This window comes from Lynx rufus, unplaced genomic scaffold, assembly GCF_022079265.1.
Source record: "Lynx rufus isolate CCGP_SWC_20201006 ecotype Redwood Valley unplaced genomic scaffold, mLynRuf1.p SCAF_2, whole genome shotgun sequence".
Classification (NCBI taxonomy): Eukaryota; Metazoa; Chordata; class Mammalia; order Carnivora; family Felidae; genus Lynx; species Lynx rufus.
The window spans coordinates 64,573,367-64,597,922 of NW_025814834.1; the positions used below are offsets into that span (position 1 = coordinate 64,573,367).

Genomic DNA, 24,556 nt, shown 5'->3' on the forward strand with positions numbered 1-24,556 from the left:
CCTGGCCGCGAGCAGAGCGGGAGGGGGCGGCGGGGCGGCGGTTCCCCTCGCGGAGGCAGAGAACTGCGCGCACGAGGCTCGGGTCGCGCGGCGAGCGCGGCGGCCGCCGCCTCCTCCCCACCCCGCCTCTGCCGGCGCTGCCTCCTCCCTCCGCCCGGCTCGGCCTCCCTCGCTCCCTCCCCTCGTGGCTGGCTCCGGCGGCGGCGGCGGCGGCGCGGCGGACGGGGAGGGCGTGCGCCGGACGAGAGGTGTCGGCGGTGAGGGAAGGGAAGTTTCAAGTGGAAGGTCGTCCGCCGGCCGGCGCGTCCTCCCGCTCTCCTCCGGCAGCATCATGGCGGAGCCGAGCGGCTCGCCCGTGCACGTCCAGCAGCCCCAGCAGACAGCCCCGGTGACAGCGGCGGCGGCGGTCCCCGCGGCCGCGACAGCAGCGGCGGCCCCGGCAGCACCCGCGGCGCCGGCTCCGGCCCCAGCCCCGGCGGCACAGGCCGTCGGCTGGCCCATCTGCAGGGACGCGTACGAGCTGCAGGAGGTTATCGGTCAGTGCGGCGGGAGCGGCGGGGCCGGCCCAGGCCGGGCACCGAGGCCGGGAGGGAGGCGCGGCCGGGGGCGGGAGGGGGTGCGGGATGCTGGGCTTGCCTGCATGCACGCCCGGGAGGCAGAGCTGCCGGCTTCGGGGCCTACCGGCTTCAACAGTATTTTTTTTTTTTTTTAATTTATTTGTTCGTTCTCTGAGCGCTGGTGCTGCAGGAGGCGGCGCGGCGGATGTGACTCGCACTGCAGACGAGCCGCATGCTGCAAACTTTTATCTCCCGATCGCCGGGGCGGCGGAGCAGGGGACCGGCAAAGCCGCCGCATCACCCTCCTCCCGCGCGATGGGGCCGCAGCCCGTGGCGGGTGGCCACGCAGGCAGGCAGTCGCGGGTGAGGTGGGGTTGCGGGGGCGCCGCCCTGGGCTTCCAGCGCCCCCGCGCTGCGCCCGGGGGGCCGCGTCCTGGGGGACTCTGCGGGCGCAGCCGCGTCTCTGCTCTTCAAGCTCCGCGCCCTTGCCTCCTGTCAGCGGCCTCACGCCGTGGGTAAGGGGGCCAGGTTCTTTCCCGAGATTGGGGAGGATGCCGGCCTCCCTGGCAGCCGCTGCTCTGCGCCCGCCTTGCAGCCCGGCGCGCCCCGGTACCCGCCTCTCGGTACCCTGGCGCGCCGCCTGCCGCCCAGCCTGGCCGCCCGGGGAAAGCAGGCGCCCTGGCCTTCTGCCCTGCACCGGGCCGGTGCTTTCCTCTGGTTCAGGGCCGAGCTGCAAGAATGAAACCCGAGGCTTTCTGTGATCTGCTTCCTGCCATTCGGTGCCATCTAGTCGGCTCACAAATATCACCTTATCTTACATTTTTAAAAGCCTGGCAAAGTCAACGGCAAGAAGCCGGCATTACTTTTCCTTAGGCCGAGCACGTGAAAGGCCAGGAGATTTGTGTTGACCCCTTCACTTAGAACGGTTCCTATCGGATCGTCCTTTTTGAGAGTCTTGTTAAACCTAGTTGGGGAAGCCTCCAGGCAAAGTGCACCCTCAGCTTCTAACCTTACTGGGGCTGGGCTAGGACGTAGTTTTCCCATATCTTGATGTTTAAGTACTGTGATGAAAAAGGAATTTCAGATATTTATGTTATCATTATATTTGCTTTTCTTTTAAAAAATTCTCCACACCCCCTTCAAAAAATTAAAACAGAATTTCATTGGATGTTTAAATGAGCCTTTATCACCTGCCACTGTGTGAATGAAACAGCATAGACCGAGATACGCATATATTTCATATATATGAGAAAATGATGGGCCGAACAGTAACCTAGGATATAAAAACTTCAAATAATCTAAAAGAGACATCTCTATATAAAATTCTTTGAAAACCCAGACTTTAAACAACTTTGGGCCAGAGATTCTCAAGGAATGTGTCTTTGTGTCATTGGCTGGATTAAATCACCTTCAGGGCTTTTCAAAGCCTATTCAGTGAAGAGTGCTTTAACCTGGCATATAAGCCCCTTCAGTATTTCAGTGTTACTGCCTGCCCTCAACAGGCTTGCCCCTTCCCTTATTCTTCTTGTACTGATTGTACCCTGAGTATGCTGCTGTCCTGTGACACATGGTTTTACATTCCTTATTGCCTGGGCACAGGCTCTTCTCTCATCCGAGTGCCCATCTTTGTAGTGAATCTCACACAGTTCCCGAGGCTAGAGAGAATTTTCTTTGAGAAGCCTTTTGCTTCTCCTGAGGCAAAGTACATTGATCTCCTCTGCCTCTCCTTTTACATGCTTCATAGCAAGCATGTAACCCCCTATTTTTTAATTTGTGCCACAAAATTTAAGGGCTTACTGTGTCCCAAGCGTTGTGCTAGATGTTCAGAAGCATACAAGTTAATGAAAATGGTTCCTGCCCTCAAGGACTTCGGTTCTAGAAGATGTGATGTGTGAGCACTGGGAGAGCACAAAGGAAGGGGGAGGGGAACACAGGAACACCAGAATTTACTTATCAATTTATTTGGTCATTTTGTTAATTATTAGAGTTAAAATGTGGGCTTTGCCTTTTGAAAACATAGTATTTTGAGTTGACTAGTTTTGTGAATTAATGAATAAAATCTTAATTTAAGTGAAGGGATTAAGTGCAGGGCTTTTCTCTGCTCGCAGTAACAGCATTGTTAATTATGGTTGGTCAATTTACCTAAGGAATTTGAGAGCAAAAACACCTGCTTATTACTTCTACCCCTATTTTTGTACATTCAGACTGTAGGCATGCCTTTTCTCCATTTTAAATTTATCTCGTCTGTTTTCCAACTAAAAGGTGGTCTGTGTGGAGGCCATGTTATTGAAAAATCAGAGCACGGGAATAGGGTTTTGCAAGAGCTTAATGTTTATAGGGAATTATAAACCCATTTCCATTTAGTGTTTAATGCTAGTTGAGTGATTACAAGTGAACTTGTGGTTAAGCACTTTTGCTTAAACATTACATGCAGGAGAGTTAGTAGTTCAGACACTGAACTAGTTTCAACATGAATGCGGGTGGAGAGCCTTTGCCTCCCCTGTCCGTGTGGCAGGTGTCATATGATAGGGCTCCAGCAATGTGAGCTGTGACCAGCAGGAGGCTCGGATGTGCCTGAGCAGAAAAGACCAAGGGAGGCACTGTGTTTTAACTTTACAGCGTGGCACAGAGTACTTTTTCTTCATTTCCTTCTGCGCAGAGATTGGGGCCTCAGGATTATGAGAGAATAGGTTTACAAAAGTCCAAACAGAGCAGGTTCATTTGTTTGACTCCTGTTTTAGAAAAATAAACACAGGATTTTGCAGGTCTAAAAATAAAGGTTTCTTGTGGCATTGCTGTTCTTTTGTTGTAAAAGATCAATAGACAATTTGTAATGCTCTTAGGGTTAATCTGGTTCAGAAGTTTATGCATGACCTGGAAATGATGTAAAGTCTGTTGGAGGGATTGAAAATGTTGTGAAGTTATTAGGTTCCTCCTTTTAGCCGTCGATACCCTTGTCATAGTAGATTTCAAATATTCGTCTCCTAAATAAGGAATGGCTCTTGGGAGGTTTTCTAGCCTCTTTATACCCTTCAGCCTCATTAACCTTTGTTCCTTACCTCTCCCCTTCATCCCACCCTAAGATTGTTTCTTTAGAACTATCAGGGTTAACCAACGATAAGACAATTGAAAAATTAGTTTCTTTGTTGGTGATGTCAATGGTATTACCTTTGTTGAACAGAATGAACAGTGAATCGTGTAAATGTTGTCTTGGGCATCTGTTGTAGAATTGAACAACCTCAAGGAACTTTTCTGGCAAAGAGCTGTGGTCGCTGCAACACCAGTTTCTGTATTTGAGTCAGATAATGGCGTCAGGGGCTGTTTTCTTGGCTGATTTTCCTCAGAGAAACCCTAAATTGACTTATGCCTCAGAGTAAGTTTGATTTCCTTAGATTTTTTTGCAGGATAAGCCTTTCTTTAGTTTTGTATTTGCTTTCTCAGGGTTGCTTCATTTTGCCCTGAGTGGTCATTTAGAATGATCTAAAAGTAATACATTTGATTTTTGGTCTCGGTCAACAAAAGACTTTGGTTCCGAGAATCCTAGCTATAGTTTGATGGAGGGCTCCTCTGAATACTTTATTTCTCTCCTGTGACGCTTTGTTTAACCATTCAGATGCATCTCCCCAAACCCAGACAATAGGGCATACAGCCAGGTTTTCAAGCAGCCTTTCCTAAAATGAGACCTGCCAGCAGCAGCCCAGAGACCTTCTGCCTCACTCTGTGCTCTCAGAGTTTGTGCGGGTTCTGTGGTTTAGGGATTAGAACTGGTTTTATGGATACTCTAGAGGGATCTTGAGGACGTTGAGAGCTACATTGGGTCACAGTCGTTTTTCTAGGACCTCAGAGGGCCCAGGCACAGAGTGTGTATTTTGATCTTCCAGACCAGCAAACTGGGCTGCTTTGCTGCTAGTGTTGGTTTGCTAGTTTGGCCATTTTATTTTATTTCATCTTTTAAACTAAAAGAGCCCTCAGATGTATGGCCTAAGACAAGGCTTTGATTTTCATATCGTTTCACCTTTTTTTTGTAAAGAGAAAAATATATATAGAAGTACTCTTTTTGTACTTTTGTATTATTGTGGTAAAATATGCAAATACCACATAAGATTTACAATCTTAACCGTTTTCTAAGTGTATAATTCAGTGGCAGTAGTTACGTTCATAAGAGAAATGCTCTTATAGAATTCACCTGTGAAACCATCTTCACTTAAAGTTTGTGTTTCTTTTTGAAAGTGAATGTATTACTCATTCAGTTAATGTATTTGCTATATATTGTATTTACTATTTGGATTTTGTCTTTTACCTTGGTCGTTTGTATCTTTCATGAAATTTTTATCTTTTTCAAGTTTATCAGTATACCTTTCTGCATAATTTTCACTTACTCTCCCATTTAAATAACAGCTTCAGGGTGCCTGGGTGGCTTGGTTGGTTGAGCATCCAACTCTTGGTTTTGGCTCGGGTCATGATCTCACAGCTCATGGGATCGAGCCCCGCATAGGGATCTGCACTGACAGTGTCGAGCCTGCTTGGGATTCTCTCCTCCTCTCTCTGCTTCTCCCCGACTCACGCGTGTGCTTATACTCTCTCTTGCTCTCTCTCACAAATGAATAAACATTAAAAAGATAAACAGCATTAATGAAGTATACTTCATGTACCATACAATTCATCCCTATATACTGAACGGTTCAACGTGGATTTTGTTTTTTGTTTTTCTATATCCACAGAGCTTATCAACAAGGATAACAGTTTTAGAACACAGAAATGCTCTTTTAAATGTGCTGTCCAAAATGCTATGTGAGAAAATTCTCTAGGTAGAAAAGAAACTTTTGGTAGAATGACTACAGTACTTTATGCTTTTGATTTGTGACCAATAATATTATGAATTTTTCCCTGTCTCTGATAGTCTGTTATACACTACATTTTTTATGATGTTTGAGAATAAATTAAAACATTGCAGGCTCTGGAGTCAGATGGCCTGGTCTATTTCATATCCTGGCAATAGCAATCACTGGCCTTGTGACCTTGAGCAAATTACTTAGATGTGTCTGCACTCAGTTTCCTCACTTGTAACATGGAGATGATAAAAATAGGGTTGTGAGGATTGAGAGAATGTAAAGCACTTAGAAGAGTGCCTGGCACGGGGCATGCTCTCAATTAGTCTTAGTCATAACTACTAAAAGCGACATTTGCTAATCAGATTCAAATTATCAGGAGAGAACACAGCCCTGTCTCTGGTGAGATGTTGGAGTGGCTCGAAGCGTTTTCTCTGCTCGCTTTTCTAGCCGGGGCTGTGGGGGGGTTGTGGGGGGGAACAGGAGGGGGAGTTTGCCGGCTGGTGGCCTTCTTCTGGTGTGTGGCTGGAAGGGGGCTCGCGGGGGGTCCCCAAAGCCCACGCCGGGGGGGGGGGTGGAGTGGCCTCCAGTCGCACCTGCCCTCTTCTGCAGGAGGAAGCTGAGGGACCTGTGGAGCTCCTGGTGGTTTGGAGAGCTCAGGGGTTTGGGTGCCAAATGGCCCTCTGACAAGTGGTGAGAGCATCCTGCGGGAAAGGTTGCTGGGAGGAACAGCCCATTATGACAGGGCTCTGAGAACAACCTGCTAAGACTGCACTTTTCTTCCACCTCTCGGTTGGCCCTGTGGAGGCTGCCATGCTGGCAGGAAATGCTGCTGACTAAAAGAAACATCGCCGAGTCCCAGTGCATGAGACGACAGGAGCGTTTGTGTTCAGATAAAGTCATCACTCTTGCTCCCCATCTCCTTTCTCCCCTCCCTGCTTTCCTCTCAGCTTAAAAATACTCTCAGGTCTTTCTCATCTTTAACAACAAATGAGAACAAAACAAAACACTCACTCGTCCTTCCTCTTCTAGCCACTACCTTATCTCTTTCCTTCCTTTCACAGCTAAGCTGTTTGAAAGAACCTCCCATTCACTTCTCAGCCCACTGTGCTCTTTGCCCTCCTGCTAAGAAACCAAAGTTGGCATCTCCACGATCACGGTGCCAACTCCTGGGGCCACAGCCCGGGGACGCTGCGGTTCCCTTTTCTCTTCTCCGCAGCATTTGGCACCGTCTGTCCTCTCTCCTCCTCCTTTCCTGCTCCAGGATCCCACTTCACCGTATGTATGTCTGCGGCTGCAGCCGCCACCTGAGATGCTGAGGGTCTCCCTGTTCTGGGGGCTGGCGCGTCGGCTGCCCTTTGTATGTCTTGGTTTAGATGCTCCGGACAATGTGGCACTCACAGTTAAACTCATCGTCTGTCCTCCTTTGCCTCAATCCTGATGAGCTTCGTCGACATCCTCCATCTTCCTTAAGACCCTGGCGCGTGACGCAAGGACGCCGGTCATCCCACGCTCGCCCGTCGTCTTTCATCTCCCGCATCTAATTGGTCATCAGTCCTAGGTACTCTGCATCCTTAGAATCTTCTTTGCTCTGTCTTCAACTCTTCCCTTGGCCATCACCGGTTTAGTTCAGGCCCTTATCGGTTCTTATTTGGGTTCTTGTAATAATTTCCTGACCAGCTTCCTTGTCTCCGTTCTTGCTTCCAGCTACGGGATGCACTCTTCCCAAAATGGTGGTGCTATGCCAACATTTTTGTCAGTTACTCTAGGCTTAAACACTTTTAGTGGCTTTTCTGTCATCTTTAAGGTTAACTCTAAGCATGGTTTTTAAGGCCTTTTGGGAATTGTCTCTTGCCTTTTGCGGACAGACCTTCCTTGTCGTTTTCATTTGCAGACAGACTCCCAGCCAGTGGGAACCTTTTGCCGTTCTTGAAATGCTTCATGCTTTCCTAGCCTTGAGAGGCAAGTTTTCACTCTGTTTCAAACACCATTTCACACCCTACCGTTCAGTTTTCATGTATTTAACAGAGAACACTGTCTCTCCTTTTCATTTTTACCTTTATTGAAGTATAACATGCATGTGGAAAAGTGTCCATACCATAAATGTATATAGCTTGATGCATGTTCATTTGAACACACCCTGATCTGGCCTCCCTGTTAAGACCTGGAATAAATGATTTCTCTTCACACAGTCTCTGCCCTTAAGCCTCCTTTTCCTTTGCTCTGTTGGGTATTTTACCCCTGGCAATCCTCACACTGCATGCAAGTTGGTAGCTTCTTTGCCCATTAGGGTGCTGGATGTTAACTCCTTTGTGAGGACAGCGTCTCTAGCGTCCATACTCCACACCTCGAATTAAGTATTTGATAAATGTTTTCTGGATTAAAGCCTGAACTCTGGGGACAAACACTCCTTACTTTCTTACATAAGGGGAACGTTGCCTGACTTCTAAAAATTTGCCTCCCTGGATCCTCAAGATTTGATCTTGCCTGTGGTTGACGATGTTGATTGTTTAGTTACGTTAGGGCCAATCAGCTTAAAGGGCTCTGTAGAAATTAGCTCATTAATCCTCCCAGATGAAGAGTAAGCATTTGAGTGCTTCCGCTTGCCTGTACTGTGCAGGTAGGCAGGCGTGCAGCGGCCTGGCTCTCCTGAGGTCATTGGACTGCGGGATGGCCTCTCCAGGTTTAGGGCCCCCGGCCTCCTGCCCCGTGTGGCATCCTTTTACTTAGGCATTGTAGAGCAGGACAGGGAGGTCCCAGTACTGGTCTCCTCTTTTCTAGAACTTTCCTTTCTTGAGCATACCCATGACTTCTCTCTTCCTGTTTACGTATTTATATATAACCCAACCTTAAAGTTCTGCGGGGCCTCTTGCTGTGTAGAAATCAGGACTGTTGGGAGAAGATCAAGGATGTAAGTGAAACACAGGAACAGAACATCAGGGCAGGTGGTTTTCAAAGGTTGTTACGATGGCAGGGGTTGTATTTTTATAAATAATAAGGGACCCAGGGTAATAGGATTTGTGCGGATAGGACAGGATATGGCTAAGACGATAGACCATTTTTCTTTTTACGTCAGAATCAACCTAGTAGGTGTTATAATTCCTCTATGGTGTCTTTATTGGGAAAGCTTTTTTTTTCCTGTTTAAATAGAATTCTTCATGTAATCCTACAAAGTTTTACATTTTTCTTCGGGACATTGTTTTTAAAATTACACCAAAGCAATTTCAAGATGGTGATTCCAGTCTTTTGAGCGTTTCTTTTTGCAAATCTGCCATTCATTGGTCAGTGTTTCGATATGAGGAAAGAAATCATTGTGTTAATTAGAAAGGCATGTTAGACTTGGCTTAACAAGGAAGCTGAGGAGAAATAGCTGCTCTTTAGAGAATGGATTGGCTATGCTTTAGTTCTAGAATTGATTTGGATAAACACTTTGGAATCTGATGTGAGTAAATGCTGAAGTATTTCACATTTCTTTTCACTTGCCAGTTATTTGAGAATAAGCTATAGTTTAGTTTTGAGAAACTTCTTGGATATCGAAGAATTAGATAAATTGACTTTTAAAACCAATTGTATGTGGGAAAACATCATTTTAAGATAGAATATTTTATTTTGAAACTTCTTCCAGGAAGTGATATTTAGTATAACTCTTAGAGGCCTAGGAGTGGGGCTGCTCATTCCATTCTTGCCTTAGATATAAGTACATTTTGGTGACAATTTTAGGGTTTAGGTTTCCCACCATTAGTCACTGCTAGGGCTATTTACTGGAAGAAATAGTATGGTAAGTAAATATTGGTGACTTTCTGCCATGTGAATGGTAGATCTTCATTTGGGGAGTATTTTTTTTTTTAAGTTTAGTTTTATTTATTTATTTTTTAAGTAAACTCTGCCCCCAACGTGGGGCTTGAACTCATGACCCTGAAGTCAAGAGTCACATGCTTTTCTGCCTGAGCCAGCCAGGAGTCTTCATTTGGGAAGTATTTTGGAAGCCAGTGATCTGTGATAATTCTGAGGTCTTAGAGGAATCTGTGCTCTTGTTTTGGACTGGTAGGACCAATTTTTACCGGGGTTTGTAACAAGGGGCATCCCAATTGCTTTCCTGTTTGCCTGTTTAGTTAGGGGATTGGAAAAAGATGGTATTTTCTGGATTGGTGCCTGTTGGCCTATTTTGTATTACTTACATTTTAATTTGAATTATCTGGTCTTTCTTCCCCTCCCTTCCCCTCCCTTCTCCTCCTTCCTAATTGACAACGTCACCATTCCCTTTGCTTAATTACGGAGTGACTCAAGAAAGCACGGGGAGAGAGTGCTCAGGGGAAGGAATGATAGGTCACTGCTGGTTTTTTTGTAAGTCACCTCCTAAGTGAGGAATGGCTTAAGAATACAGAATCAGGAAATCTAATTTTGGAATAGACTGAAGAGAAAATCCATTCCTGCTCCTTTGTTTTATAGCTAAAGACTCTGGTGGCCTAAGTTCTTCAACTTTTTTTTTTTAAACTGTTGGCCCAAAAGGCCTTAGGATCTCAGTCTTGTGATTCTTGCCAAGTTCAGTATTTTTTTTCTACTTATATCACATTGATTCATCATTAGTGAGAAGGAAGGTTAGACATATTATCAACTCAGCTTTATAACTACTATTTTAATAGAGTACATATCTATATATAACGTATTTACCACTAACTACCGTAGTAAAAATCTTATTTCTTTAGAGGTGTTAAACTGATCTTTATATGTATTTCTTTATCAGGGTATTTTATTTAATGTGTAATAAAACATGGTGGTGTATAAACATGAAGTTGCTTCATTTTTTTATTTTTTATTTTTTATTTTGTTATTTTAGAGAGCGGGCAGGGGAAGAGAGAGAATCTTAAGCAGGTTCCATGCTCAGTGTGGATCCTGATGCGGGGCTCAATCTCACAGCCCTGGGTTCATGACCTGAGCCAAAATGAAGAGTCGGTCGCTCAACTGACTGAGCTACTCAGGTGCTCCAAAGTCACTTCATTTCAATCATCATCTTTTGCCTGCTCTGTTAAAATAGAGTTGTTGGGGCACCTAAGTGTCTCAGTCAGTTAGACATCCGACTTCGGCTCAGGTCATATCTCATGGTTTGTGAGTTTGAGCCCCACGTTGGGCTCTCTGCTGTCAGCACAGAGCCCACTTTGGACCCTCTGTGTGCGTGCACACTCTCTCTCTCTCAAAAATAAATAAACAGTAAGAAAAAACAGACTGTATTATAACCTTATCATTGAGGTGGAATTGGGGCATGGATGGGTGTGTTGGAAAGTAGAAGTTTAAAAAGGAGCAGGGTGATGGGTGAAGAAAACATATGAAGTAGATGAACTTCAGGATTGATCATTAGCTGGAGCAAAGTTTCTGCACTACAGTCAGGTCCCCTCTGCCAGGCTGTGCTTTGTCGTGGTCACAGCAGCAACAGCTTTCCTTCATTTCTTGGCGTGTCCTTGGCTGTCGGGTATGACAGCCAGTAGCCACGTGTGGCTATTTCAATTTAAACGCATGGAAATTAAATAATTTTGGGGGGGGGGGGATGAGGGATGAACAGGCAGAGCACAGATGTTGAGGGCAGGGAGACCGCTCCATGTGATAGCATAATGATGGATACATGTTATCCTTTTTCCCAAACCCATAGAATGTATAGAATCCAGAGTGAACTGTAGTGTAAACTGTGACTCGGGGAGAAAACGATGTGCCAGTGTAGGTTCATCAGTTGTGACAAATGTACCACTTTGTTGGGGGATACTGATAATGGGGGAGGCTATGCATGTGGGGGGGCAGAGGGGAAATATATGGGAAATCTCTACATTCCTCTCACTTTTGCTGTAAACCTAAAACTGCTCTAAAAAATCTTTTAAAAAATACAGTTCCTCACTTAGTAACCACATTTGAAGTGCCCAGTAGCTAATTGTGGCCAGTGCAGCTGCAGAACCGAATTTTGTTTAACTTTAAATCTGTAATCCACACTATTGTATAAGGATATTGGATAGCTCAGATATAGACTGTTTCCATCACCCACCGCAAAATGTTTTATTGGGCCGCACTGGATGATAATTTCTCTGAAATGTTCAGAAAATGACTAAATATTGTGATGGCTGTAAAAAGTGTGAGGCCACCTCCCGATAACATACTAAGGCATTGCCACTGACTCAGAGGTACACAAAGACAGGCAATGCTACACCCTATTAAAAAAAATCTTTTGTTTTCACTCTGTGCTCTATTTGAAAGCTAATTGATTCATATTTTCAGAAGAACAGTTATTCTTTTTTTGTGGTGTGGTGAAATAGATACTCCTGTTGACGTAGGGAAGATGGTTTTGAAGTGTGAGTTTTTATCTTACCCACTTAACTCATTCAGGGATGTTCTTGTAATTGTAAACATAGAGAGTCCTCCCAAATGAAATCCAGTATTTTCAGAAGTATCAAAATGTTATTTTTCCTTAAGAAATCACTTCAGAGTCTGGAGTTGGATGTGCTAGACAGTATCACTTCAGTTTATTTTATTTATGAAGAAAGAACTGACTAGGGTTTTTTTTTTTTTTAAACAAAATTACAGAGGAGTTGTGAACTTAACTCAGAAAAATAATACGTCTGTCAATTTTAGTCACTTAAATAGTGAGTTTGAATCATGGACCCTTCTTTTCTCTTGAGTTTAAAACAATTTGGTATTTCAGTCACTAAAAGATGGTTTAACCTAAGTTCTATATTACAAAGAATAGAAAACATCCAGTGTTTAAGTCAGCACCTTAAATTCACACTCAGTAACCACTGTTTGGGTAGGATACCTGCTTTGTAAGGAAGGAGAGAGAATTAGTGACTGAGGGGTGAAAAAATCTGTGTAGGGAGATTAACTAGGTTTAATTTTGGGCAATTCAGGAACAGTCTGTCCTTTCTCATGTTTGATGTCCCTTGGGTAACTGAGTCCATAACAGAGTGTTTTACTATGTAATCCTTTAAAATTTTTCCTTGTATGTGCCCTTTCAAATTTCTGGAGCCCTAACTCTAGTGCCTGACCTTCAACAAGGGTTGTTGTGGAAACAGTTTTAATATGGCACCTTTCCTGGGCACTTGGGAGGCTGAAATAGGGCTAGGAGAAGTGTCTCTGTGTAGTTTCAGATTGTGATCACTAGGACTCACTTAAGAAGAGGAATATTTTTGGCATAAGTCAAGATCAGGGGCTAGATTGTTTATCTTTACTAAAATAAATACTCATCACTTGTTTAAAAAGTGACCATCTCTAGACCTAAGAGATAATGAGCTTCTGAGTTCATTTATAGCTATCATCCTGATTGTTTCCATAGAAGTAGCAAGGGGCAGAGTGAGAAGGAGACTCAGAATCTGAAGCAGGCTCAAGGCTCCAACCTGTCAGCACAGAGCCCGACGTGGGGCTCAAACCCATGAAGCGTGAGATCAGGACCTGAGCTGAAGTCAGCGCTTAACCGACTGAGCCACCCAGCTGCCCCTATTTGCTTAAATCTTAAAGGCAGGTGTCTGGTGTGTAGTTACTAGAGTAGGTAAAAGTCCCAAGCATTTGTTTTGCTTCTTATTTCACATTTAGTCTACCATATGAAGAGTGAGTAGTTTTCAGCTGTGTACAGTTGTTTAAAAATTAAATCCTCCCTTGTCTCTTGGAGCTACTTGGAAGAAAGAGAATGCCAAAATTATGAAAGGTAATCTTTATGGGATATGACTGACTTTAAAATTGATCACATCAATTTATTTACACAAGAAGTATTACTTCTTTTAAGGAGACATGGTGGGAGGGTATCCACTTATACTTTACAGCTACGTTTCATTTTAAATTTTAAAAGTTACCCATTTCCATCAGCCTTCCTGTGAAGAAATGAGACTGATTCCTAATGTGACATTAAATTGCTCTTAAGATATTTCCAGAAACTGTTTTAAACAGTTGTGGCTTTATTGGAATAATAATTTAATCTTGCAGAATGATTCTAGCCTGAACAGTGCTGTGGGTTGTTTAAAGTCACTGTTTTTAAACAGACTTTCGGCATCACCAGTTCATAGAAGTGATGGGATCGAGACTACAAGGAGCTGTGTGTCTAGAGGTAGGGATAGCAAAAGCAAAAGCTGATGGTGGACTGGGGAGGCATGGTAGAGTGGGGAGTAGGATTCCAAGATCACATCTGTAAAGCCGGAGACTAGCACAAGGCAGCAACAGACCTCAGATCTGAGCAGGGGTAAGAGATAGACAAAGAACTCAGAGGCATATCCAAGTTTAAAATTCGCAGGAGTCCAGCAAGGTGTCAAGGCAAGGAGGGACAATATAGTTCTTCCCAGAAAAATTTGGTGGCAATGTCTTGTTGAGGTGGGCGCCTCATTTAAAGCTTTGCCTTCAGGGGTGCCTCTGACAAACTGGAAGGTTTGGTGTGGATTCTGATGGTCTCTGTATCGGCTATGTATAGTTGTGTGACAAACCACCCCAAAACATAGTGGCTTAAAACCATGGCTATTTTATTTGCTTACGATTCTGTGGGTTGGCAATTTGGGCTCAGCTGGGCTGGGCAGGTCTGCTGGTCTTGCCGAGCTTATGGCTACCTGGGCCGGGGCTACGTCTTTGAAGATGGTCTTGCTCGTGTGTGGTGGTTGGTGCTGGCTGTCGGCTGGCCTTTTGTCCACTGCTGTCTCATTCTCAAGGAGGCTCCCCTGTAGTTTATCTGTTGGCTGCGGCAGCGTTCCAAGTTTGCAGGGACAGAGTCTCAAGGGCTCTTGAGGCCTCGGCTTGGTACTCCCCCCGTGTCACTCTGCCTCATTCACATCACAAGGCCACTCAGATTCAAGGAGAAGGGAAATCCATTTCCCTGCTTGTTGGGCATAGTGGTAAAATCACATGGCAAAAGGACATGTATATAGACATGGGAGGGATTCTTACTGCCGTCTTTGCAAAGTCTCTACCACAGCAGCTTTATTTAGCTCAAGAGTGATGAATAGACAATGTTTGATATTCATTGAACTTTCCTTTTTAACTTGTGGTGGGGGAGCTAATTGCTCAACTACTTTCATCCCAGTTGTTATAGTGTGATTGATTATGGGTTTCATAAACTAATGTGCTGTGTGAACTATTTTGTTAGAAAAGTGGCTTTAGAAATATATAATTTGCTAAATAGTCTAAAGGTGTTGAGTCTAATATGACATTTGAAGGGCGAAGGGGTGTGTGTGTGTGTGTGTGTGTGTGTGTGTAATGCATCTGATCCTTTTTAGCCTTGAGTTGTTTTATTCCAGACTGACCTTCTTAGAACTTAACACCACATTAAAAATATAGATTGTCTGCACGCACGTATATACTTCTCCTGCCATCTAGAAGTCAGTGAACCAGATCTATCATAGCCCCCAAAATAACATGTTGTCTCTGCATCACTCAGTTTAAGTGTAGATGGTTGCTTACATAATTATGGAAGTTTCTTCACTTTGAAGTCAATCCAGCAATATTTTACTGCCAGTTTTATAATCAGTTTTCAAAAAAGAACTGCCATCCTATTAGGATAAAAAGATTAGAAATCCAGTAATAGTTATTGGCAGAATTTGCCCGTTTTCTTTAGTTTATCATATATGAATGGCAGAAATGATGGATGGGAGATGTGCAAGTAATACCATTTATCAAATTGCAGTCTTCCTGGTAAAAGCACTTATGAAATATCATACGCTTTTAGATGTGGGAAGAGGGCTGAGTATTGTCGTTATAAATTTACAGACTTCTGTTTATTCTAAAGGGGGAGATAGATGTGTACGTGGATTAGATGCGTGGGATGTCCTTCCTGTGGTTGGCCCACACCCCTTTCTCACAAAGGGAAGAAAGATTGAGAGAAGGATATTACCTAAACCTCTGAGTTATAAAAACCTCCAAGCTTATTTATCTTAAACTTTCCAAATATTATACAAATAATATGAAGAAAATTTGGATAATGCAGATGAGTGAAAAGGGGAGAAAATCCACCGGTTACCTTACTGTCCACCAGCTATTGGCCTGACGAGCCTTTATTGTCCACCAGCTAGATAGTGTTTGACTTTTGGTGTGAGTTGACATGGGATAGGACTTAAAAAAAGGAGTATAAATTGATTTTTTTGGAGATTGATATGTCTTTGCATTCTCAGTGCTTTCACATTTCATTTGTTTTGAGAAGGAAAATAAACCAGTGGCAGATTAATACTTGGCAAAAGTGATTTGTTTCCCAAAAGTTTGACACACACTGAAAGTCAAGCATACTTTATGATTACTGGACAGACTATGTGTATGTATTTTTCTTAAACTTATGTGTTTTCAGAATACGGTTACAATCTAAATGTTTACATTGCAATTTAGTATTTCTTAGAAGTGTCAGTTATTTGCCCTTTGCCCTTTGGGTGCTATGGATCTACCTTATTTGGTACTTTTCTGATTGCAAGTGAAAACATTTTACAGAAAGCTCTGGAATGGAGGGAACTTAAGAATAAGTAACTTTCTCATTGAGGGTGTGTTGAACACAGTAATGACTTTTAGATTTCACCTTGACCTTTCATATCAGACCTAGAGCTGACAGTATGAGAATTTTTTAGATTTGCTAAATATATGTTATCTTTTTGTAGTGCCAGCTCTTTGATTTCATGGGTATAAGGGAGAAATGAATCTTTAGGAATTTAATTTGATGATCTGAATGTTGAATTTTTTTGGTCTTTTTGACAAGTAAAAAGCTTCAAGGATTTTATAGCATTTTCAGTGAAAGGATGAAATAGCTATTGGCCTGACCAGCCTTTATTTTATTAAAGTTTTTAAATTACAAAGATGTAAAAAATACTTTAGTAGGTGAAAATAACAACCCTCAGTTTTCATTTCCCAGAGTTACCCCTCCCCCCCCCCCCCCGCCGTGGTCAGTTTGGTGTGTATCTTTCTGGATGTTTTTCTTTGTATACATATGCCCATAGATTTTTTTCCAACATTTAATTATTATTCATGTAATGTGGTAACTGCATATTACTCTACACTTAATAATTTTTACTTCCATAGAGTAGTAATATGTATTACATGTGTATTTTACTTCTGGGTATCTTCTGTATGTATGTGTAGTAAAATATACACATTACAAATATCCACAGCTGTCATTCCTAGATCATTTCTCATAGCTCTCTACCTCATCTAAAGATATTTTATTATTTATGGTTAAATATTTAAATATTCTTATTTCAATTCCAGGTCCATTTCTGTTCTGTGGATTACTTTATCTAACCAATCTTTTACTGATGAACTTCTTGGTTGTCTCCAGGTTTCCATAATCCTGTGCGGTGGATTTCCAGTAGTGGGTTTGCAGGGACAAATGGTATTACTTTTGTATTTTTGATAGATACTGTGGAAATTTCTTCCAGTTGTTACATTAATTGCTCCCCTTTCTGGCTTTATTTATTTATTTATTTATTTAATATATGAAATTTATTGTGAAATTGGTTTCCATACAACACCCAGTGCTCATCCCAAAAGGTGCCCTCCTCAATACCCATCACTCACCCTCCCCTCCCTCCCACCCCCCATCAACCCTCAGTTTGTTCTCAGTTTTTAACAGTCTCTTATGCTTTGGCTCTCTCCCACTCTAACCTCATTTTTTTTTCCCTCCCCTCCCCCATGGGTTTCTGTTAAGTTTCTCAGGATCCACGTAAGAGTGAAAACACATGGTATCTGTCTTTCTCTGTATGGCTTATTTCACTTAGCATCACACTCTCCAGTTCCATCCACGTTGCTACAGAGGGCCATATTTCATTTTTTCTCATTGCCACGTAGTATTCCATTGTGTATATAATCCCCTTTCTGGCTTTAAAGGTAGAAAGGAGTTAGACTGAGAAGGCATCTTGCCTTCTCCCCTGTTGACCCAGACCTGAAAAATCTAAGATCAGGAGGAGAAAATGATGGATGGGGTGGGGTGGTCACAGATCGGAAAAGAGAAAAATTGTCATCTAAGTTTGGGAAATAAAAGTTGCATTACCTCATGCACTTAAAAAAATGAAATGTCAAGAAGTTTATTACTGTGAACAAATTTATGGAAAGGTTTTTCTGAATTGGTGAAAAGTTTGGATTGCAGAATGTAACAAAGTTGATTTACTCTTTTGGTTACAAGGACCCAGGACTCACTTAAGTTATACCCCTGAGTAATAGGGACATTCTCTATGAAGACAGATGTGGGAATATGGGGACAGGAATGTCCTCCATAACCCCAGGGTTTTGTAGCCATCAGGAAAAGCTGAGCACCCGGCTCTTGGGGAATTGCAGTGTTCTCATGAGCCATGTAAGTGGACAAGACCTGAGCAGCGGGAATTTTTGGGTCCTCACTTCAGAATCCTCTAATGTTGGTGTGATTTAGCCAGTCGGGGTGAGTCTGCTTTTGCCCTGTCTGCTCGCTTCTCTCTCCTCTGTCCCGTGGTTTCTGCTGGGTCAGAATTTTGACTCATTCATACCTGTCCTGGCCCTTAAAGCTTCTCTTTTCAACCCTTTCCCTTTTGGCCATAGCTATGGCTGCTAATTGCTAGATTTTCTCTTTATTTACCAATTTTGATGCCAAAGATTGAGAATCCAGTTTTTACCAGACTCCCTGCATAGGACAGCTGCCAGCTCAGGTGGCCTCTTTGGACAAGGGTAAAACATGGGAAGCTCCTACCTAGGAAGGGAACTTGGGGGTGGCAGGCGCCATGAGTTGGTGTTTATATAACTTTGCTCTTAGGTTAGTGACCTATCCAGAATGTAATCCTGATTAACGTACTTTTTTTGTTAATGCACACACACACACACACACACACACACACACACTCACATACACTTTGTTACATAAATATATATACTTGTGATGAACTTAAGAAGCAGTTTATTCTTTTAAGTCAGTATATACTTCCCTGGGACACAACTTTCCTTTTTCCCCATAGAGTAAATTGGGAAAACTTGTGCCCTGTCTCAGTAGTAAATGTTTTTCAATTCTGAAATACCAATGCCTGGATCATGAGGTATGGTCTTGCCGTTTCTGATGGACTTAAATGTCCTATGAAATATTTCATCCTCTTTATGATGGTACAGTTCTGAAAGGAAGAGTATCTGGTCCTCCCTAATTTTATTAGGTATTTGGCACCCCAGTGTTTCAGAGATGAAGAGTTGTTTATATTTCTCTAAGCTGCTTTGTTTTCTTCCTAAGGGTCACAATCAAGTATCCCCCACCCCCTTTTCTTTCCTGTTCTCCTCCTTCCTCAACCCCAGTCAGCTTCTCCTTCAAAGTAGTGGCTAGTGGGTTGAATGTTTTGGTGACTCTTGAATTCCTGAGCCCTTGACCTTGGTGCCCATGTCTCAGCATCTCAAAGGACAGTTTCCCTATTCCTCTTAAAAATGAGAACCATGCTCATAAAATGCTGTCTCAATTTGGTTTCAGATCACTTGAAATGTAATCTGATTTGAAAGGCAGCATTGAAGCTCCTGTTTACCAAAAGGTTTTGATTATCATTTTGTAGGAATTTTTGTTGGGTAAAAGATAGATGAATAGCATAGCGACCAAATGGTCTTATTTCAATTTGGAAAGTTTCTTCTGGTGGTCTTGAATTCGGTGTTTTAATCTGCTTTAAAAATGCCTCTTAGCACATAAGCAAAATTAAACATTATTAAAGTCTGTGCAATGCTTTTTATTTTTTCCAAGAAAAATCTTTTAAATACTTTTTGGTAAGGACATGCGTAATTTAAAGCTTTCATTTTGACAGCTTGGTTTTAGCTGATAGGCATGTTAATCTCTATTTGATTGCTTTGGTGGCGAGTTGAAAATCACCTAGTGCCTGGCTTAGAGTACATTTATAAATGTGCTTTCTTTGGTTTTCTTTTTTTCTAAGTTTATTAATTTATTTTGAGAGAGAAAGAGAGCTCGAGCAGGGGAGTGGCAGGGAGAGAGGGAGACAGAATTCCTGATGCGGGTCTCGATCCCACGAACTGTGAGATCATGACCTGAACTGAAAGCAAGAGTTGGACACTCAACCCACTGACCCACCCAGACACCCTGGATTTCATTTTGTGAAATAATAAAGTGAATTTTCTTATATGTTGCTGTATTATAGATTTGACTGTTTATCTGATTACCAGATTTAAATAAAAAATTTAGCCATTTTTTCTTTTGGATCTGTGTCCCTTTATCCTTTTTTTTTTTTTTTTTTTTTTTAATTCTGGTGTATGGGTGGCGGCCTTTTCTGTTATTTTGTAGCATGATAGGAAAGTGGATTTGTTTTGTTTTTTCAAGAATTTCCCGTTCTTTTCAACTTTGGCTTAATTTTCATTATGTTCTTTCTCCCTTTAGAAGTGTCAAAGTGTATGTAAATATGATTATATATAGAATATGTGACTGTTACATCGTTTTTTTTCTTTATGTACATAGAGGCAAAAGATACATGTGTATGAAATTGCATATGACCAAAGAAAAATTACAGGTAATGAAGTTATTTGACTCTTGGGGAGAATTTTATTGTATCTCTTGAGATCTAGTGATCTTTGAAGAAAAACGTTGGCAATTAAAATTCTCCTATTCTCCTCTCTACCTGGAAGACTTGAGGCCATGTAAGGGCAGTGTAAGCTGACAGGATGCTTCTGAGACTTCCTGGAGGACCTGCTGTGTGTTGCCTGGCCTGAGTACTTGACATCTTTTATGTGCCATCCTTACCTCATTCTTGCCAGGATTGGTATGATTATCCCAATTGTACACATCAGGAAGTAGAGACGTGGGCCATCACATAATCTGTTGAAGGTCACACAGCTGGATGTGAACCCAGTGACCTCTGGTTGCAAATCGCCTCCCTGCTCTTGCTATTTGACCTGCCTTTAGGATTTCTCAAGCTATCAGTAGAGTTAGTTTCTAGAGGAAAGGTCCCTATTTTTTTTTTTAATGTTTATTTTTGAGAGAAAGAGCACGTGAGCCAGAGTCGGTGAGGGGCAGAGAGAGAGGGAGGCACAGAATCCGAAGCAGGCTCCAGGCTCTGAGCTGTCAGCACAGCTCACACAGACATGGGGCCCAAACTCACGAGCTGTGAGATCATGACCTGAGCCGAAGTCAGACGCTTAACCGACTGAGTCACCCAGGCACCCTGAAAGGCCCCTATGTTTAAAGCAGCATCACATGGTAGTTGGGCTGAAACTCGCACATCAGGCCGACATGGGCTCAGATTCCGTTGGCATCATTTTCCAGCTTTGTGACCGGGAGCCAGTTCCTTGGCCTCATTGTGCTTCATGGTGGTTCATCATCAAAATCAGGACCATCATGTTGGCCTTGCTGGATAATATAATGCGTAATCAATAATGAAGATGATGATCGTAATTATAGCAATTAGCACTGAGGAGCTATTTTTGTAGCTCATTTAGTCCTCACGGTAACACCATGAGGAAGGTTCAGGTATCTCCGTTTTACGTAGAAAGTCCTCAGCATGTGAAGTCTTTTTAAATTATTTGTACTTTTCACACCAGCGTACCTTTCCATTGCTGTGGGTAATTGAGGATTCACTGACTTGGAGAATTCACTGTCATTCAATAAATTTGAACACCTGTTATGTAGTCATTCAGGTAAACTTTCTTTCTCTCTCCTAGTATTTTTTATTACTAGATAAAAACTAGATAATTACTAGATAATTTTTTACATAATATAACTAATATTTTAATAGGTTGTATTGTTAAAAGAGTAGTTTTATGGTAACTCAAGCACTAATTTAAGCATTCATAAATAGGAAACGCACAGACAATATGTGTCCTCCAAATAAATTAATACTACTGTATTGGTATAAAGGGCTCTGGAGATTCTGTGAGAGGACCAGGAATCTTTTAAAAATGCCCTCTACTCATCCACTCATCTCTTTCTTACCATACAAAGTACATAAAAATTTAGTCAATAAATCTGTTGCATAAGGCAGCAATCCCCATGGCCTGCCGTATACCTAAGTCCGTGATGGGGATGTGGGGAGGTTTGAAAATGTTATGAACATTAATGCTAAAGTGTTGACATCTATAAAGAACACAGAATTCTGGCAGCGGACTCCTACGTCTCATCGTAAAAGAGAGAAAACCATAGGGCTTTGCTCATATACTTCCCGACATTGAAACCAGACTAAAAAAATTCAGTCTAAACAGCAGACTATTCAACGTTTAAAAGGAAAAAAAAAAAAAAAGAAAAAGAAAACACACAAATGTACCCCTCTCTGAACAATCCTGTAATATCCTGGAATCTCCTGTCAGGTAGTACGAACCTTTGTGTCTGTTAAGAAAGTTCTTCCTCACGTTTTGGAGAAGGTAGGACCATGCATCTCAGAATATGAAAAAGTGGGTGGGGGGAGGGAGGAGTCTATTCTTCAGAAAGACCTGAGCAGCTGTGGGCTGGCCACAGGTCAGGTTTTATACCTCCCTGCTTTTACTTGATCACAGGATGGGTTGACAATCCGTTTTTTGTGTTTGTTGAGTTCCAGTGTGTGTCACACGTTGCTGCATCTTGGTGATTTAGAGGAAGCTGCTTTTGGGGTCTGACCTTGAGAGACTTAGAAAAGTTTACAGGGGAAAACAGAACTGATTGCACCCCAGTGAGGTAATTGCCTGGTGGAGGTGTGTAACCAAAATTTAGAGCCGATCGCCCCATCCCCAAAGTCCTTCTGTCTTTTGTTAGTAGCATGTCATATATAGTTATTGTCAGAATCTTAAAGGAAGGGATTTCAAATCCAGTTTGTTAAGTTCCCACTACCCACTGTGTGTTGTAAAGTTTGTTTCAAGACAGAATGTAGTGAGAGATTAATAGGACTAATGTTTATTTTTGAGACAGAGAGTGAGCGAGCAGGTCAGGGGCAGAGAGGGGAACAGAGGATCTGAAGCGGGCTCTGCACTGACAGCAGAGAGCCTGATGTGGGGCTTGAAGTCTCATGAACCACGAGATCATGACCTGAGCTGAAGGCAGATGCTTAACCGGCTAAGTCACCCAGGCGGCCCAGAATTAATGTTTTGATAAAAACTGGATAATTTGCATGATAAAAACAATTTTTGAAGTTTAGTGCTGTCTCTACAAACATGGGTTAAATGCTAGAATTAGTTGAATACATACGTCAGCACGCGTGTATGTATACATATCTGGCTTTTTAAAGACGTGCATGTATTAGCATCATGCTTTCATCTTGTATGTAAACTGTGGATTCTGAGATAATCAGTTTAAACTTTCAACAAGGAAGAGTTATAATGAAACGAAACAATGGTTTTTTTTGTTTCCCCAGTAACTAAATTTACCATTGTTCTGAGAAATCAGCAAATGACCCCAGGATGTGAATTTAATCGAGTTGTGCCTTTGAACGAAGGTATCCTGGTTCTGGTGGGATTTTCTACTTCTCATCATCCTGTTCACGTGTTCACTTGCCTCCCTGTGTTGAAATCAACAGCAGCTCACTATGATTTAACCAAGTTAACAAACAATAATTTTAATACAAAAGTAATGGACGTGGGAAATAAAAGGAACTGTTATTTCTGGCTCTGTCAGCTCAGCACTCAAAGTCAAAGACTTTTTACCTTTTGCTGAAAAAATGTTTTCCAATTATGGTTTTCCTGTGAAGGCCCACTTTAAAATATAACCCCTTCCACAGAGCCTAGATTTACTTGGAGATGCTTTTTGATTGTCAGTGACTCAGGATGTAGAATCTTACAATCTCCTCAATTGCACACATGTACAGTTGTATTATCTTTGGCAATTTAAGAGGTTCGTTTTATTTTTGTTTTTGGTATTTTTTTTTAACATCCAAAAGAAACTAAGATATTTAGCGGAGAACTATTTAGAACCAGAACTTGCCCTAGAAATATTGGCCTTCATTTTATGATCTATTTTTCTTGATCCAGTTGAAAGAGATTTTGAGATCTCTTCTGGCATTGCCTGTTTGTGTCATCTCTTTTCGAGAAAAGCTCTGTGCCCACGTTAGTCATCTCTTACACTTCATCAGTGCTGTATTAATATAATAGCTACTCTACCAAGGATTTTACACACACATCTCACTTAATACTCGTATCAAGCCAGTGAGGAAACCAAAGCCCAGAGGTTTAAAACAATTGCAAGTCCGATTCAGTTTCCCTCTCTTTCAAGTCCATACTCTTAACCATGACTGCCCACAGCTTAGAGTCTTTGTTCCAGGAGAACCCTCCCTCCCAGGTAAGTCAATAGCATAGTCCCTGCATAGCTCTTTAGAGGCTTTGTTTGGTGTTTATTGCTGTTGGTAGTTGAGCTTCAATATTTCATTCCATTACTTTTTCTCACATTGAAGATTGTTAACAAAGAACAATCTTGATTACCATGATTATTCAAGTACACAAGGAAATGACGACTCTTCCTCTCTTTTCTGTGTGAATGCTCCATAACGTGCCATTATGTTTTCAAGTGCATACCACACTAAGATAAGTGAAAGATGCTTACATGATAAAGTTTAATGGAGGCTTGTGAATCAAGATTAGCCGTCTCTCTACCCGTCTCTATATCTAGATGAAAGCAAGAAAAAGTTTAAAGAAACTCAGCTTGTCCTCTATCCTCGCATCAAGGTAAGCAAGAGCCTGGATGGTCTGTGTGAAGGTATGAACACAGTCTTATCTTTTTAAAGGTTGATTCTGTTTAAACTTTTTTTTATTTTTTATTTTAGAGAGAGAGAGAGAGAGAGAGAGAGAGAGAGAGAGTGTGTGTGTGTGTGTGTGTGTGTGTGTGAGTGGGGGAGAGGGGCAGAGGAGCAAGAGACTCTTAAGCAGGCTCCATGCTGAGCATGGAGCCCAATGCAGGGCTTTACCCCATGACCCCAGTCCAGGATCATGACCTGAGCTGAAATCAAGAGTCATGCTGAATCAACTGAGCCACCCGGGTGCCCCTTAAAGGTTGATTCCAAGAAGTGACTTCTTTTGCTCCTAAGCCTGGATCTTAAGACAATGCAGATTGCTAGGAAAGCAATGGAGAAACCAAAGGGGTGTGTGTGTGTGTGTGTGTGTGTGTGTGTGTGTGTGTGTGTATTGAGAGAGGAGTGCTTGCTTGCTGCAGACCACTTGGAGAGAAAATTAGGGTTGGGCTAGAAGCTCTCTTTGTGGAGAGCATCTGTCTGACGTTGGATTTGGACAGTGGAGGACAGAAGAGACCTACAAACAACCCTCTGTGGGCTAGTAGCAGGAGAGTAAAAGAAGCCC

At 42.4% G+C, this 24,556-nt stretch overlaps 1 protein-coding gene across 2 annotated transcripts in view; it reads left to right on the forward strand.

Moving 5' to 3' along the window:
* Nucleotides 1-210: 210 nt before the first annotated feature.
* Nucleotides 211-24,556, forward strand: part of STK39 (serine/threonine kinase 39) — a 313,878-nt gene continuing 289,532 nt past the window's right edge. Inside the window, exon 1 of one of the 2 annotated variants that reach the window (XM_047082584.1) lies at nucleotides 211-536. In XM_047082584.1, the coding sequence (XP_046938540.1) occupies nucleotides 332-536 (205 nt within the window). In that variant the 5' untranslated portion in view covers nucleotides 211-331. Of the gene's footprint in view, nucleotides 537-6,503; nucleotides 6,948-24,556 lie in introns of those variants that run through there. The other variant, XM_047082585.1, reaches the window with a different exon arrangement.